General features: G+C 49.1%; 2 protein-coding genes across 2 annotated transcripts; both read right to left on the minus strand.

Moving 5' to 3' along the window:
- Positions 1–11,308: 11,308 nt before the first annotated feature.
- On the minus strand, positions 11,309–13,226 carry LOC103630127 (hydroquinone glucosyltransferase). The gene has a single exon (XM_008651213.4). The coding sequence runs from the start codon at positions 12,893–12,895 to the stop codon at positions 11,465–11,467; it is 1,431 nt and encodes a 476-aa protein (XP_008649435.1). The 5' UTR covers positions 12,896–13,226; the 3' UTR covers positions 11,309–11,464.
- A 2,113-nt stretch (positions 13,227–15,339) lies between these two features.
- Positions 15,340–16,794, minus strand: LOC103631449 (signaling peptide TAXIMIN 1). Its single transcript, XM_008652360.4, has 3 exons — positions 16,744–16,794; positions 16,122–16,390; positions 15,340–15,985 (listed from the first exon to the last, which is right to left on the minus strand). The coding sequence occupies exons 1-3, from the start codon at positions 16,792–16,794 to the stop codon at positions 15,862–15,864; spliced, it is 444 nt and encodes a 147-aa protein (XP_008650582.1). The 3' UTR covers positions 15,340–15,861.
- Between the last annotated feature and the right edge of the window lie 1,165 nt (positions 16,795–17,959).

Here is a 17,959-nt window from a genome sequence, read left to right on the forward strand (position 1 = left end):
GGGGCACCGGACAGTCCGGTGCACACCGGACACTGTCCGGTGCCCGATTTGTTTCCTTAAACGGCGAAGACGACCGTTGCAGACCGTTGGCAGATCTGGCGCTGTTGGCGCACCGGACATGTCCGGTGCACACCGGACAGTCCGGTGCCGTCTTCCGACCGTTGGCTCGGCCACGTGTCCCGCGCGGATTGCGCGGCCGACCGTTGGCCCTGGCCGACCGTTGGCTCACCGGACAGTCCGGTGCACACCGGACAGTCCGGTGAATTTTAGCCGTACGCCGCCGGCCAATTTCCCGAGAGCGGCCAGTTCGAGTCGCGCCAGCCTGGCGCACCGGACACTGTCCGGTGCACACCGGACAGTCCGGTGCTCCAGACCGAGCTGGGTCTTGGCAGCACACAGCCAAGTCCCTTCTCCTTTTCTCTATTCTTCTTCTTTCTGTTTCTAACACTTAGACAAATATATTAGTACTTAAAACCAATGTACTAAGGCTTAGAAACATACCTTTACTTCATGATTTTCACCTTGTTCATCCATGTACATAAATTCCCAATTAAGCACATGTGTTGGCACTCAATCACCAAAATACATAGAAATGGCCCAAGGGCACATTTCCCTTTCAATCTCCCCCTTTTTGGTGATTTATGCCAACACAACATAAAGCAACTAGAACAAGTGCAAACTCACTTCAAATAAAAACTCAAATTGGTTTTATTCAATTTTGGCATATATGGATCATCCTTTGCCACCACTTGGTTTGTTTTTGCAAATCAAACTCAAATCTCTATCTCTAAGTCAAACACACATGTTTTCAAAAACTCCCCCTATTTCCCATAATCAATACTGAGATTGATCAAAGATTTCAAAAACTCCCCCTATTTCCCATAATCAATACTTCTCCCAACAAGAAGCCAACTTTTGACAAGAGAGACAATAAGAGACAATAAAAGCTTTTGACAAAACAAAAACTCTATTCTACTATTTTCAAAATCTCTCAAGTGGTAGCTGATCCATTTATCACTTTGTCCTTTATTTTCTCCCCCTTTGGCATCAAGCACCAAAACGGGATCAATCTTGGCCTGTTAACCCCATTGCCTCACCAAAGTCTTCAATTAAGAGCAAATGGCAATAAGATTTCATGAGATGAACTTGGAATTAGTTACCCTCTCATCGGAGTGCAGTGGAAGTCTTTCATGGTCCAAGTCCACCTTTTCCCTTTCAATCCTCCTTCGAGACTAAATTATCAAACTCAAACACATGGTTAGTCTCAAAGGGTCAAGTTGTAACACATCTCCCCCTAAACATGTGCATCACTTTGCAACGGACTTGTGAGGTCCAGGGAGTGTTTGTACAACTTGAGCACCACAATAAGCAACAAAATGCAAAAAGGAACATGATCAAAAGCATAACTACATGTATGCTACAATTCAATCCAGGTTCCGCGAATCTATGACATTTAGCTCACTACGCAACCTGCAAAAGGTCTTCTCATCTAGAGGCTTAGTGAAGATATCGGCTAGCTGGTTCTCGGTGCTAACATGAAACACTTCGATATCTCCCTTTTGCTGGTGGTCTCTCAAAAAGTGATGCCGGATGTCTATGTGCTTTGTGCGGCTGTGTTCAACAGGATTCTCCGCCATGCGGATAGCACTCTCATTGTCACATAGGAGTGGGACTTTGCTCAGATTGTAGCCAAAGTCCCTGAGGGTTTGCCTCATCCAAAGTAGTTGCGCGCAACACTGTCCTGCGGCAACATACTCGGCCTCAGCGGTGGATAGGGCAACGGAGGTTTGTTTCTTAGAGTTCCATGACACCAGGGACCTTCCTAAGAATTGGCACGTCCCCGATGTACTCTTCCTATCGACCTTACATCCAGCATAGTCGGAGTCAGAGTATCCAACTAAGTCAAAGGTAGACCCCTTTGGATACCAGAGCCCGAAGCAAGGCGTAGCAACCAAATATCTAAGAATTCGCTTCACCGCCACTAAGTGACACTCCTTAGGATCGGATTGAAATCTAGCACACATGCATACGCTAAGCATAATATCCGGTCTACTAGCACATAAGTAAAGCAAAGAACCTATCATTGACCGGTATGCTTTTTGATCAACGGACTTACCTCCTTTGTTGAGGTCGGTGTGTCCGTCGGTCCCCATCGGAGTCTTTGCGGGCTTGGCGTCCTTCATCCCAAACCGCTTTAGCAGATCTTGCGTGTACTTCGTTTGGGAGATGAAGGTGCCGTCCTTGAGTTGCTTCACTTGGAACCCAAGGAAGTAGTTCAACTCGCCCATCATCGACATCTCGAATTTCTGCGTCATCACCCTGCTAAACTCTTCACAAGACTTTTGGTTAGTAGAACCAAATATTATGTCATCGACATAAATTTGGCACACAAACAAATCACCATTACAAGTCTTAGTAAAAAGAGTTGGATCGGCTTTCCCAACCTTGAAAGCATTAGCAATTAAGAAATCTCTAAGGCATTCATACCATGCTCTTGGGGCTTGCTTAAGTCCATAGAGCGCCTTAGAGAGCTTACACACATGGTCGGGGTACCGTTCATCCTCGAAGCCAGGGGGTTGCTCCACGTACACCTCCTCCTTGATTGGCCCGTTGAGGAAAGCGCTCTTCACATCCATTTGAAACAACCTGAAAGAATGGTGAGCGGCATATGCTAGCAAGATACGAATTGATTCTAGCCTAGCCACAGGAGCAAAAGTCTCCTCGAAATCCAAACCTGCGACTTGGGCATAACCTTTTGCCACAAGTCGAGCCTTGTTTCTCGTCACCACCCCGTGCTCGTCCTGTTTGTTGCGGAACACCCACTTGGTTCCCACAACATTTTGCTTCGGACGAGGCACCAGTGTCCAAACTTCATTGCGCTTGAAATTGTTTAACTCCTCTTGCATGGCCAACACCCAGTCCGGATCTAGCAAGGCCTCTTCTACCCTGAAAGGCTCAATAGAAGAGACAAAGGAGTAATGCTCACAAAAATTAACTAATCGAGATCGAGTAGTTACTCCCTTGCTAATGTCACCCAGAATTTGATCGACGGGATGATCCCTTTGAATCATTGCTCGAACTTGGGTTGGAGGTGCCGGTTGCACTTCTTCCTCCATCACTTGATTATCTTGTGTTCCCCCTTGATCAAGCGCCTCCGCTTGAGGTACCTGTTCGTCATCTTTGGATGGGGGATGCACCATAGTTGAGGAAGAAGGTTGATCTCGTTCATCTTGTTCCTGTGGCCGTACTTCTCCAATCGCCATGGTCCGTATAGCGGCCGTCGGAACATCTTCTTCATCTACATCATCACAATCAACAACTTGCTCTCTTGGAGAGCCATTAGTCTCATCAAATACAACGTCGCTAGAGACTTCAACCAAACCCGATGATTTGTTGAAGACTCTATACGCCTTTGTATTTGAGTCATAACCTAATAAAAACCCTTCTACAGCTTTGGGAGCAAACTTAGAATTTCTACCCTTCTTCACTAGAATGTAGCATTTACTCCCAAATACACGAAAGTACGATACATTGGGTTTGTTACCGGTTAGTAGCTCATACGACGTCTTCTTGAGGAGGCGATGAAGGTAGACCCTGTTGATGGCGTGGCACGCCGTGTTCACGGCTTCCGTCCAAAAGCACTCGGGGGTCTTGAACTCTCCTAGCATCGTCCTCGCCATGTCGATGAGCGTCCTGTTCTTCCTCTCTACCACACCATTTTGCTGTGGTGTGTAGGGAGCGGAGAACTCGTGCTTGATCCCTTCCTCTTCAAGGAACTCCTCCACTTGAAGGTTCTTGAACTCGGACCCGTTGTCGCTTCTTATCTTTTTCACTTTGAGCTCAAACTCATTTTGAGCCCTCCTGAGGAAGCGCTTGAGGGTCCCTTGGGTTTCGGATTTTTCCTGCAAAAAGAACACCCAAGTGAAGCGGGAAAAGTCATCAACAATAACTAAACCATACTTACTTCCTCCTATGCTCAGATAGGCGACAGGTCCGAAGAGGTCCATATGCAGCAGCTCCAGGGGTCTTGACGTGGTCATCACATTCTTGCTGTGATGCGCTCCTCCCACCTGTTTACCTGCCTGACAAGCTGCACAAGGTCTATCTTTTTCGAAATGTACATTCGTTAGACCTATCACATGTTCTCCCTTTAAAAGCTTGTGGAGGTTCTTCATCCCCACATGTGCTAAGCGGCGATGCCATAGCCAGCCCATGCAAGTCTTAGCCATTAAGCATGCATCTAGACCGGCCTCTTCTTTTGCAAAATCAACTAAATAAAGTTTGCCGTCTAGTACACCCTTAAAAGCTAGTGAACCATCACATCTTCTAAAGACAGACACATCTACATTTGTAAATAAACAATTATATCCCATTTGACATAATTGACTGACAGATAGCAAATTATATCCAAGTCTCTCCACTAAGAATACGTTTGATATAGAATGCTCATTAGAAATTGCAATTTTACCTAGCCCTTTTACCTTGCCTTGATTCCCATCACCGAATATAATTGAATCTTGGGAATCCTTATTTTTGACGTAGGAGGTGAACATCTTCTTCTCCCCCGTCATATGGTTTGTGCATCCGCTGTCAATAATCCAGCTTGAACCCCCGGATGCATAAACCTGCAAGGCAAATTTAGGCTTGGGTCTTAGGTACCCAACTCATGTTGGGTCCTGCAAGGTTAGTGCAAATATCCTTAGGGACCCAAATGCAAGTTTTGTCTCCCTTGCATTTTGCCCCTAACTTCCTAGCAACTATTTTCCTATCCTTTCTACAAATAGCAAAGGAAGTGTTTAAAGCACAATAAATTATAGAAGGTTCATTTGCTATTTTCCTAGGAGCATGAATAACATTCCTTCTAGGCACATGATGAATAGCATTTCTTTTAGGAACAACATTTTTCCTAGTAACATTTCTATCATACACATAAGAGGAACTAGGAGCAAACATGGTATGAGAATCATAAACATATGAATCATAAGCATCATGACTTACATTTCTAGTTTGTCTTCTATCATGATACAAAAATGCATGGTTCCTTTTAGCACTAGTAGCCATAGGGGCCTTCCCTTTCTCCTTGGCGGGAATGGGAGCCTTATGGCTTGTTAAGTTCTTAGCTTCTCTCTTGAAGCCAAGTCCATCCTTAATTGAGGGGTGTCTACCAATTGTATAGGCATCCCTTGCAAATTTTAGCTTATCGAAATCATTCTTGCTAGTCTTAAGTTGAGCATTAAGACTAGCCAGTTCATCATTAAGCTTGGAAATTGAAACTAGGTGTTCACTACAAGCATTAATGTCAAAGTCTTTACACCTAGTACAAATTTCAACATGTTCTACACAAGAATTGGATTTGTTTGCTACTTCTAATTTAGCATTTAAATCATTGTTGACACCTTTCAAAGTAGAAATGGTTTCATGACAAGTAGATAGTTCAAAAGAAAGCATTTCATTTCTCTTAACTTCTAAAGCATAGGATTTTTGTGCCTCAACAAATTTATCATGCTCTTCATACAACAAATCCTCTTGCTTTTCTAAAAGTATATTCTTTTCATTCAAGGCATCAATTAATTCATTAATTTTGTCTATCTTAGATCTATCTAAGCCCTTGAACAAACATGAATAATCTACTTCATCCTCATCACTAGATTCGTCCTCACTTGAAGAAGCATAGGTAGAGTTGCGAGTACATACCTTCTTCTCTCTTGCCATAAGGCATGTGTGACGCTCGTTGGGGAAGAGGGTTGATTTGTTGAAGGCGGTGGCGGCGAGTCCTTCATTGTCGGAGTCGGACGAGGAGCAATCCGAGTCCCACTCCTTGCCTAGATGCGCCTCGCCCTTTGCCTTCTTGTAATGCTTCTTCTTTTCCCTCTTGTTCCCCTTTTCCTGGTCACTATCATTATCAGGACAGTTAGCAATAAAATGACCAAGCTTACCGCATTTGAAGCATGATCGCTTCCCCTTGGTCTTAGTCTTGCTCGGCTGTCCATTGCGACCCTTTAGCACCGTCTTGAATCTCTTGATAATGAGGGCCATTTCTTCATCGTTGAGTCCAGCCGCCTCAATTTGTGCCACCTTGCTAGGTAGCGCCTCCTTGCTTCGTGTTGCCTTGAGAGCGAGAGGTTGCGGCTCGTTGATCGGACCATTCAAGGCGTCGTCCACATATCTCGCCTCCTTGATCATCATTCGCCCGCTAACAAATTTCCCAAGAACTTCTTCGGGCGACATCTTGGTGTACCTGGGATTTTCACGTATATTGTTCACCAAGTGAGGATCAAGAACGGTAAATGACCTTAGCATTAGGCGGACGACGTCGTGGTCCGTCCATCGCGTGCTCCCGTAGCTTCTTATCTTGTTGATAAGGGTCTTGAGCCGATTGTATGTTTGCGTTGGCTCCTCGCCCCTTATCATTGCGAACCGTCCAAGCTCGCCCTCCACCAACTCCATCTTGGTGAGTAAGGTGACGTCGTTCCCCTCATGAGAAATCTTGAGGGTGTCCCAGATTTGCTTGGCGTTATCCAAGCCGCTCACCTTATGGTATTCATTCCTGCACAAGGAAGCTAGAAGAACAGTAGTAGCTTGTGCATTCTTATGAATTTGTTCATTAATGAACATGGGACTATCCGAACTATCAAAATGCATTCCACTCTCTACAATCTCCCATATACTAGGATGGAGAGAGAATAGGTGACTACGCATTTTGTGGCTCCAAAATCCGTAGTCCTCTCCATCAAAGTGTGGGGGCTTGCCGAGTGGAATGGAGAGCAAATGAGAATGTGAACTTTGCGGAATACGAGAGTAATCAAAAGAAAAGTTTGAATTAACCGGTTTTCTTCTCTCGTAGTCGTTGTGGTCCTCGTCCTTTTGGGAAGAAGTAGACTCGTCGCTGTCGTAGTAGACGATCTCCTTGATGCGCCTGGTCTTCTTCTTCTTCCCTTCCTTCCGTCTTTGGCCCGAGCCGGAGTCGGTAGGCTTATCGTCCTTCGGCTCGTTGACGAAGGATTCCTTCTCTTTGTCGTTGATCACTATACCCTTCCCCTTAGGATCCATCTCTTCGGGCGGTTAGTCCCTTTGTGAAGAGAACGGCTCTGATACCAATTGAGAGCACCTAGAGGGGGGGGGGTGAATAGGTGATCCTGTAAAAACTTCAAACTTAAGCCACAAAAACTTGTTAAGTGTTAGCACGATTATTGCCAAGTGGCTAAGGTGAAGTCTCAACAAAACACAGTACCACAAGAGAATCAAGCACAGAGTGACACAGTGGTTTTATCCCGTGGTTCGGCCAAGACCAACGCTTGCCTACTCCACGTTGTGGCGTCCCAACGGACGAGGGTTGCAATCAACCCCTCTCAAGCGGTCCAAAGACCCACTTGAATACCCCGGTGTTTTGTTTTCCTTTCACTATCCCGTTTGCAAGGAATCTCCACAAATTGGAGTCTCTTGCCCTTACAAGTATATGATCACAAATGAAACACAGAGTAAGGGAGGGAAGCAACACACACAAATCCACAGCAAAAGCGCACACACACGGCCAAGAATCGAGCTCACAAGACTATCTCAGAGTTCTCACTTAGAACAGAGCTCGAATCACTTAGAAACACAAACGAATGCGCAGAGACTTAGTGTGGATGATCAAGAATGCTCAAAGGTTGCTTGTGTGTCTCCTCCATGCGCCTAGGGGCTCCTTTTATAGCCCCAAGGCAGCTAGGGGCCGTTGAGAGCAAATCCGGAAGGCCACCCTTGCCTTCTGTCGTCGGGGGCACCGGACAGTCCGGTGCACACCGGACACTGTCCGGTGCCCGATTTGTTTCCTTAAACGGCGAAGACGACCGTTGCAGACCGTTGGCAGATCTGGCGCTGTTGGCGCACCGGACATGTCCGGTGCACACCGGACAGTCCGGTGCCGTCTTCCGACCGTTGGCTCGGCCACGTGTCCCGCGCGGATTGCGCGGCCGACCGTTGGCCCTGGCCGACCGTTGGCTCACCGGACAGTCCGGTGCACACCGGACAGTCCGGTGAATTTTAGCCGTACGCCGCCGGCCAATTTCCCGAGAGCGGCCAGTTCGAGTCGCGCCAGCCTGGCGCACCGGACACTGTCCGGTGCACACCGGACAGTCCGGTGCTCCAGACCGAGCTGGGTCTTGGCAGCACACAGCCAAGTCCCTTCTCCTTTTCTCTATTCTTCTTCTTTCTGTTTCTAACACTTAGACAAATATATTAGTACTTAAAACCAATGTACTAAGGCTTAGAAACATACCTTTACTTCATGATTTTCACCTTGTTCATCCATGTACATAAATTCCCAATTAAGCACATGTGTTGGCACTCAATCACCAAAATACATAGAAATGGCCCAAGGGCACATTTCCCTTTCACCTCCGCCACAAAGCGATGTGCAGGCAGACGAAGGCCAGTGGTGAAAAACGCCTCAAACACGACCAACTCGCCCTCGGGCTCGGGAACCTCCTCCGCCCCCAGGACACGCCCCACTCCGCTGCCAAAATACCCAAGCTGCTGCATATCCTGAACATGGACCGAGGAAATCCGCAAAACGCCGAACTCCACCGTATCACCCGGATGTAGCTCCTCCGCCACCATGTTGCTCAAGGTATCCTCGGACGATGTGTCGGCCGGTGGCGTGTTTGCAGCAGACAAGGAAGAAGACGACATGGCTGCGTACCGTCGGCGGAGGCGAGCGGTCTGCTTGACGTGGGCCAGATCTCCGACGAGCAGGAGCAAGGAGGGCAGGCGAGCGGGCGAACGGTTTCAAAAGGAGGCTAGGGTTTTGCGGCGCACAGAAAGAGAACCTGACCCACGCCGCCCCACCCCTTTTTATACACAGGACGCGACGCTTCGGGAAACCCGCAGTCCAACAGTACCACGTTCGTCAACGGTCACATCAAAAACCCCCGCGGAACCACTTCGAGCGAGGGCAGCGTCTCCACCATCTAGCGACGTCTTCGGCACCAGATGACTTAGTCGAACTGGTCCCTCGGAGGGCAAATGTTGGGGCGAAGGCGAAGAATCTACCCTTCGCTCCAGCCTTCGTCAATCTCGCTGCACCAATAGAGGCAAAACGACCGGCGGGGTCCACCCTTCGTCCTCTATACTACAAGACGGAGGCCTACGACGACGTCGCCCCGCCCCACGTCCTCACCCGACCTGGAGGCCCACGTGGGATTCGGCCCATTGTAACAGGCCCCGCACGGAGAAGTGTGTTACGGGCCCGATTTGTAATGGCTTTTCTGTAATGATAGTCTGTGACCCTCCTTTATGGGAATATTCCGGGGATAGTCCAGGTGCCTGAGGGTACATGCGTCCTTACATCGAGACGTTGGGCACTCATGCACCTATAAATACCCCCCGTACAGTGCCCTTGAGAGGCTGGATTAACAGAGCAATCGCCATCTCGAGTTAAAACCTTGTTTGCATTACTTTCACTCCCCCGTTGGATCATCTTGCCCAGGAGAGCAAGTTCCAACAAAACCTCTATCATAAAGTCCAAAAGGCATGACCTTTTAAACTCAAAAGCTTGTTGAGGGGGTCTGGTAGCAACAACTCCTTCAGATGGCCTATGTAGGCTTGAATTTAACGCTCGTTGGGATTCCAGTCAATCCCAAAAATACCCATATCTTTAAACACACCATGTTGGGCAAGACGGGCAATTCGACAAAGCGACGAACTAGTATAGGACTTACGTCGATGTCTAACTGTTGTAGTCGATGGTGAGGGGAGAGCTATGCAAGATACTCACCCTTTCTAGCTCTGGTGAACCAAGAAGACATTGTCTCTATCGGAGGATCCTCTACTAGTCGAGGTCATGTATTGTCCTCAACCATAGAAAGAGAAGGACCATCTTTGATGGTGGTAAGAAAGATTGGGTCCTCAAATGTTGTTTGCGCAACCAAGGTAGCTTCCTCATTATTTGATGCGTCCTCCACCAAAATAGGTTATGTATTGTCCTTAACCATAGTCGATGGTGGTAATAAAGATGGGGCCATCAAAAGTAGTTTGCATAACCAAAGTAGCTTCCTCATCATATGATGCATCCTCCACCAAAACAACATCTTCAACAGAGGTTATAGCCTGAAGCAATGTGAAGGTATCCGAAGGCACCTCAATGGTCTGCTCGGTGGACATCATTTGGCGAGAATCTGCTTCAAATGTCCCTGCGACCGCCTCATTAGTGCTAAGGTTCGTCTCTCTATGAATCTTTGTACCAGATATCCTTGTGGGCTTCTCGCCAAGGACAAAGGCTGTGGCGTTTGCACTGGTGTCCTGACACATCAAAGAGTCGACGGTCGTGTAGGCCACCGCGAGAGAAGTAAGGATCGACGATGACGAATCATGCTTCACTAGAGAACATGGTCAAAGAGCTCGGCTAAGTAGGAGACAAAAGCATGCTCCCCATGTGCATCCGCATGCTCCAAATGGTTGTGCACATGTGCTAGCCACAACTTGATGATAGAAGCCTCCTCCTTGAGAGGTCACAACACTTCCCTAAAATAGGCTGAAAACATATGTTGAAACTCTGCTCACAACGACTCGACCAAAGGTGTGATCAAGGACTGAAGGTTCAAATTCAAAGGTGTCAAAGCAAGAGAGGCACAACAGAAACTACGATAAACATGATCGGCGTCCTTACCACGCAAACCAATGGATTGAGAAGCCGACGGAGGGTCGCGATGTCCTTGCGATGGAGACTTGGCGACGACATCAACTGACATTGTACTTAGCGAAGGCTTGGCCACTAACCTTAGCACAAGTACTCGTTTGTTGAGGATGGTCACATTGCACGGAGCAGTTAACTCGATGGACAGGAAGAGGAAGACCGAAAGCGATAATGCCGCTCCCGATGACCGGGGCAGCGACAACGGATGCAACAGAAGGAGTTCTTGCATGAGTTGATTTGGTGGTCGTGAGCGAGGCAACGATAACACCTGCCCCGAGCCCACCTCTTAAAGGCGAAGGACCTCTGTGACTTGCTCCTTGTAACATCATCCGACAATATTTGCAACATGGTCTGAAGCGGGAGGACCCTTGACGATGACATGGTGATGGCGAGCAGCCCAGATGGCGGCTGCAGGAGACGAGGTCCCTGCTGGTGCTAAGACTGGCCGCCGGCGGCGGCGACAGCAGCCAATCCAGGGAAGAGAGTGGCCCTACATGAAGCCGGATGGGGATAGGCACTTGGGAACGAGCAATGGGCGAGCTCGAGCTCGAATGTGAGGCTTGAGACCGGAAAGTTACTGTCCTTCCACACTGGCGCCTTGCTCTCCTTCCTTGGGCTGATCGCGGTCCAAGCTCGTCCCCAAGGAAGGAAATCCAAACTTAGTCATATTCATATGATAAATTATTGGTTTATCGTTCTAGGTGACAAATAGACATATTCAATAAATACGTCATCTAGCACAAAATTACCATCGATAATTGATAGAGCTGCAAACATAACGCCGAGTTTTCTTCATTTTCTGCTAGCGCATTTCCATGCATTTGCAATTTGTGCTAGAGCACGAGTAGAACAACCATCCTTGCTCAGAGCTTGCGCTGATTGGCGTCTAAGCTCGCTTGATCGCTTCCTCAGCCTTTCAGCTTCCTCCCCTACAATCGCACGTCGAATCGCATTCGCAACTTCGTCCTTCCTTATAAATCGATCAGCTCCGACCTTAGCCCGCAATGCCACACCAACCTGGACCTCCATCATCGCAGCATTCATGTTCTGCTCGGCGTAGAGTGGCCAAGCAACCATAGGAACACCGTTGATCACACTCTCTAGGACCGAGTTCCACCCGCAATGCGTGACGAAGCACCCAATGGAAGGGTGGCCAAGTATAGCTGTTTGTGGCGCCCAAGACTGGGCCACCAACCCCATCCCTCTAGTCCTCTCCATGAACCCTTCAGGTAAAAAATCCAAGGGGCTGTGCTCATCGCCTCTTTGAGTCCCGAAGAACGCCGCGATTGTTGAGCTCTGGTGTGGCCTCTTGATAGCCCAGATGAACCTACACTGGCTAAGCTCCAGCCCCAGCGCCAGCTCAGCCGTCTGCTGCCATGTAATCGTGCCGCCACTGCCGAACGACACATACGCCACGGAGCCACGTGGCTGCCCGTCCAGCCAGCTCATGCACTCGTGGTCCGTGTCCACGCCGGCCGGCCTGGTCCAAACCAATGGCCCAACCGGGTACACCGGCAGCTGCAGACGACCGTCGCCGCCCACCGCGGGCTCCAGTTCACGAAACGTGTTCACAAGGACGCCATCGACTCCCGCGACGCCCTTGGCCATGGACAAGAACCCGGCGTACGCGCTGCTGCTCCGGTCGGCGAGCATGGACGTCGGCAGCTCGTGGGCGTGGATCGGCACGCAGCCGGGGAGCCGGATCGGCTCCGCGGCGTCCCGGTGCTCCCCGGCGCGGGCTGCGTCGATCTCGGGGAGGCGGAGGAGCAGCGAAAGCGTCATCCACGGGGACGTGAAGAAGGCGTAGAACGGGACGCCCAGCTCCGCCGCCACGTCGCGCGCCGCCGCCGCGCCGACCATGTCCACCACGAGCGCGACGAGCGGCGCCGCCGCGCCCAGCTCCCGCGCGATCTCCCGGACGCGTGGCACGTTGGAGGCGACGGCGAGCTCCGCGCGCTCGCGCGCGGCCGTGGCGGGAGGCAGCGCGTCTGGCGGCGGTGCCGGCAGCGCGATGAGGTCGACGGCGTCGGGGACGGCGGCGGCCACCGCGAGGTACTGCTCCGAGGGCGGGGATGTAGCCGAGGCGAAGAGGAGCGTGGTGGAGAGGCCGTGGTCGGCCACGAGGCGCCGCGCGAGCTCCGCGAAGGGGATGAGGTGCCCCATGCACGGGCTGCACAGCAGCAGCACGCGCGGCCGCGCTGCGGTTTTGCACGCAGGTCCCATGGCGCGCGCGCAGGTGAGATGTGCGGGCTGACGGAAGGAACGATGAAGAGACAAGGGAGATGACGAGCACGGGAGGAACGGTTTGTGTGCCCCACCGCCAGTCCGCCACCGATGGTGCCCCGGTGAAGGTGGGAGCTTGAAGTGGAGTGCTTGCGCAGTTGTGTACTTCTTGGACACTTCGAGGGCTCGGCGGTCATCAACTTTTATCCTGCCTGCTAGATCCAAATGATGTATACATCATTGCTTGCGTTATGTTTGCAACTTCCACTTTCACAACCAAAATAAGTGAGGACTGAGGACGGGTTCCAAATTGCCTAAGTCAAACTTATTAGCTTTCACCGATGCAAATTTGTGTAATGAGTCTAGTATGATTCTGCGTAGTCATGGCAATTTGATTGCTGGATTCACATATTCGTCGGATATCCGTTCCAACGGAGCTGGATATAGATACAATTTTTGACCTGTGGGTAAAACTCGTATCCGCCCTGAAGTCGAATGGGACGAATTAAGATATTACCTCTCACTCACGAGTTATCCGAAATCGACCAATAGCTTATTTTTTGGCATAGCCATATTACACAACAAAATAAACCCTAACTTCATAAACCTTATGTCTAACGCTCACAATTCCCACCGTTGGTTGTCCTTCTTGCTGGCTTACTGCGATGTGTCACATGCCCCCCTTCCAAGTCACATAGGGCACAACATAGTTGGTGGCTGCCCCTTCTAATCTCCAATGCCCTTGGCCATAGCTCGCATGCTTATAATAATTCTTTTGCTAAGTTTTTAATTGTGTATGATGGTGAATTGGAAAGAAATTTGATTAATTATACTATTGAATTTTTGAAAATGATTATGTCTGTCATATCTGATGGATATCCGAAATCCGTTCGAAATCTGATGGATACGAACATAGATATATAATTCTACCCAGGGTATGATCATGGGTGCATATTGGTTGCAACCACACATGTGGTTGCGGACGGACTTTTGCAATATTCGATCTGAATCCGATCCGTTGTCATCCCTAATTCTGCATCTATCAACCTGGATAAAACTAGTGACGTTGGAGATAGGTCTAAACCGTCATCTCCCAGTCAACTATGGTTACAGAGGATCGTTGTCGTCATATGATGTATTTTAGTAAGCTATTTTATACAGAACTTCTATTATATAATAAAGTTGTGATATTAATTTCTGTACCATTAGTCATCATATGTGTGAGACTTAATCCTATCACGAATTTGAGACGCACCTGAATTTGCCATTAAATCCGGGTGTGACAAAGTGCGTAAAATTGACGTCTGCTTCTTAACCTTGGTTGCCATCTCGCCCTCAACTAATAAAATACCAATATTTGGTCCGAAAACTTGGTTGGCTACATAGCGAGTTAGACCACCTTAGGATCCGGATAAGTTCCAAAACCAAGATCGGAACAAAAAATAGATACTTTAATCGTAAGTTGAGCACCCAAATGGCATAGCTACCTAAGTTCAAGGGATGAAAATATAAGTTATGAGACTATATGGTATAGACCTGCTAAGTTCAGGGACTAAAAAGTAGGTATTGTAGAAGTTATGAGACTATATATAGTATCCAGCTATGTTCAGGAACTAAAAAGTAGGTATTTTAATTAGAAGATGAAGGACTCGGATGTATAGCCAGCCAAGTTTGAGTATTGAGTGTGAATTTGATACCAAATGACAAGTAAGCACCTAAATCACACTAGGATGAAGCAATGACTGTAATTGATTTGTTGCTTTAAGGAGTTGTGACGATATGATTCAACCGTATTCCTACAATGCAAACAGGTCCAAGGATCTATTGGTGTGTTTGAAGTACTAGTTTTTCACTTTTTCACTCTGCTTTAGAAGGTGTTTGGTTTCTAGAGACTAATTTTAGTCTCTCTATTTTATATCATTTAGGGCACGTTTGCAACCTTGGCCCGACGGCCTGGCTATGCTCGCGGGATGCAACACCTGTGTTTGTGTGCCATGACTTGCTTTGGAGCTCGGTTCTGCGCGTGCAAAAGTGGCTCTTCAGCCTGGCTCCCAGGAAACGAAGGCAGGCTCCGTTTTTTTAGAGCTCAGCTCCTCGTGGCGCAAATCAGCTGCTCATGGTTGCTCCCAAGAAACAAAAGTGACTCTTAGCCTGGCTGTCTACGTGTGGCAAACACCAGCTCACATAGACCAGACTTACTTGGTACAAGTGCACAAACAAAACATGTTGCAGCAATTGGGACCGGCTAGCTTCAGCCTGGACCACACGAGCGAGCCGAGCCGGTCAGATACATGTCGCAAACACACCCTTAGTAAATCTGTTTCATCGATCTCTGTTTTTTCGATCTATGTTTTGTATGTTTTTGTAAACTAGCTCCCAGGCTTTGTATTCTTTTGTTTCAAAACAAACCACGTCTGATATAGCATTTGCCGCGCAACTAAAAATCACAGAGCTCAAAAAAAAAAAAAAAATCGGATGTTCAAACCTGTAAATCTATATTGTTAACCTCTCTTTTGTCTTACTCATTTGCTCTGCTCCAGTGCGCCTATGCTGGGTGACGGGTAGTTTCAGCTGTATACTCACCATTTGCTCTATCTTTAGATTTGTGAGGAGACTGAAGCCATATTTCAGCATCACCAACTCCTATATATACAAACAGCTCTGGCTCCTTCAGACTTCATATATAAAGAGCCAACTTTAAGTGACCATTTGGCAGGGTTCTCGAGAAGCCGGAACCCTGTCAAACATGACCTATATGAAATCTACCATACCTCTATACCGTTCTTAAAATAGCTGTGCAACTGCAACTCTTTATTTTGACCTATATTGAAAAGTTAAACGGCAATCCAGAAGCTCGAAGAAACATGACAGATTCTAGTCTGCACCGAAACCCCGTGTCCTGTGTAAACTGTCCATGCGCTGCCCCTTGTTGGCTATCGCTCACAAACCATCCTCCGACTGCTTGTCTAGCAGGGTATCTTGGATGTGAACCAGGTGATGACGTGCAGCGGCGCCTTGATGAGCTCCACCGCCGCCTCCAGCACCACCGTCACGCAGAGGCAGCACGGGCAGATGCACGATATGGGCAGCCTGAACGGATCACAGCAAGGGGCGTACGTGTTGTTGTTGTTGTTATCGTCGCCGCCGAGAGCCCGGGAGTAAATAATAATAATCCACACGGAAGCAGAGGCAAAACAGTCAAGGCGCGGTAAGGAAAGGTACTTGCCCGATGATCCAGATGATGGCGCCGACGACGGAGACGAGGACGGCGAGCAGCGCGAACGGCAGCCCCAGCAGCCAACCCAGCGGCCGGCACTCGCGGCCGTCGCCGCCGCAGCTATAGATGGCCAGCCGTGCCGGGCTAATCGGGCCGGCCCGGAGCACGGCACGGCACGGCTGGTGTCGGGCCCGTGCCGGCACGGCCTGATAGGTAGTGCCGTGCCTGGGCCGAGCATCAGGCACGCTGGGCCGGCACGGGCACGGCACGATTAGACCCTAGGCACGGTTAGGCACGATTATGCATGATTAGATCCAAACACGACTAGTTAGCTGTGTGCTGTAATCTTTTTTCTTATCTAGGGTTTTCTCATAAGGGTGAGTTTTTACCTAAATAGGTTTTTAATGAGTCAGCAATTGCACTAAACAGTTCAATATTAACTATTTTAGTATGTTTTAACTCTGTTTGTGAATATTTGACTAAAATTCTGTGGTATAGTGCTAAACGGGCTAAACGGGCCGGCACGGCACGGCTAAGCAGGCTTAGTGCCGTGCTTGGGCCTGGCCTCAGGTACTAGTGCCGTGCCGGTACGGCACTAATATTAAACGGGCCAAACAGGTCGTACCCTAACCGTGCCTGGCCGTGCCCGGGCCGGGCCGTGCCGTGACGCCCATTTGGCCATCTCTAGCCGCAGCACATCACGGGCAGCAGCCTTGCCTCCCCTGTTCCTTGGCTTTTGCTTGATTCGTTCCGTGCTCCTTGCTAATCTCTACTACTTATTAAGGCTGTAAGGGTAGCCTGCCGTTCTGCCTTCGTTCAATCTGGATCGTCCATCGCTGTTCTGCCTTTGTTCAATCTGGATCGTCCATCGCCACATTAAACCCTCGTGCTAGCCGCGCCCTCACCCCGCCCCATCCGCGCGCTCGCTTCGCGCAAAAAATCAACACAACTTGACAATACGAAGAGCTGATTACACGAACTGACTGCTTCCTCTATAGCAGGAAGGTTTATAAGTTGCTACCGCAACCTTTGGCTGGCCAATATGGTACATTATATTTGCGTGCGCGGTAGCCTGCGTGGGCTGAGTTATTTGGTTACCGTATGAGGCCCATCTATCCATTAAATTCTATAAGGCCCATCTGAAACTTGAAATGAAAAACCCTAGAGACTTCACGCAGCCATTCTTCACGCACGCGGCCGCCGCGCTGGGCAGCGACTGGTCCGCCACCCACGCCGAGGTCGCCCGGCGCTCGCGGAGTTCTGCGACAACGCGGCAAGGCCGGCCTGCGGCAGGAGGCCGTGGTCGCGGACGCCGTCCCGCGGCTGGTGTGGATGCTGGAGGCCAAGCCCGCGGGCGAGCGCGACGCCACACCAACTGCTTCTGTTCTCTGTCCCAAGTTTGTTAGCCCTCACGTTTGCCTGAGATCTTTCAGTTACAATTCCTCCGGATCTTAGCCCAATAACTAAAACTTAGTTTCTTGATTACAGACAAGCCAGGGCCCAACGTATGCTTCTGTCTGGTTCAGCTATTTACTTTAAATCTAGAGCTAGCAGCTGCCCTACTTTTCAATCTTACATGATTGTGCTCTGAAAATTGAACCCAGGGGTGAGTGGTGGGGTTTGATGAATACAACTCCCAGGTGGATGTCGCCGTGTCCGGTGAAATAGCCGCATCTGTAAAGCATATAGACCCAGGCACAGACAGTGATGCCGGGATTGGGAATTGGGATTAAGTAGCGCCGTGGCCGCTCCGGCCCAAAGTGTATCGAAGTGTATGCGCTGATTGGTTGTCTACCTCTGTTGTGAGTTTGTTCCTGCGTGGTAAAAATACGTACCTTGTTGTTGGT

The sequence above is a fragment of the Zea mays genome, chromosome 6 (genome assembly GCF_902167145.1).
Source record: "Zea mays cultivar B73 chromosome 6, Zm-B73-REFERENCE-NAM-5.0, whole genome shotgun sequence".
Taxonomy (NCBI): domain Eukaryota; kingdom Viridiplantae; phylum Streptophyta; class Magnoliopsida; order Poales; family Poaceae; genus Zea; species Zea mays.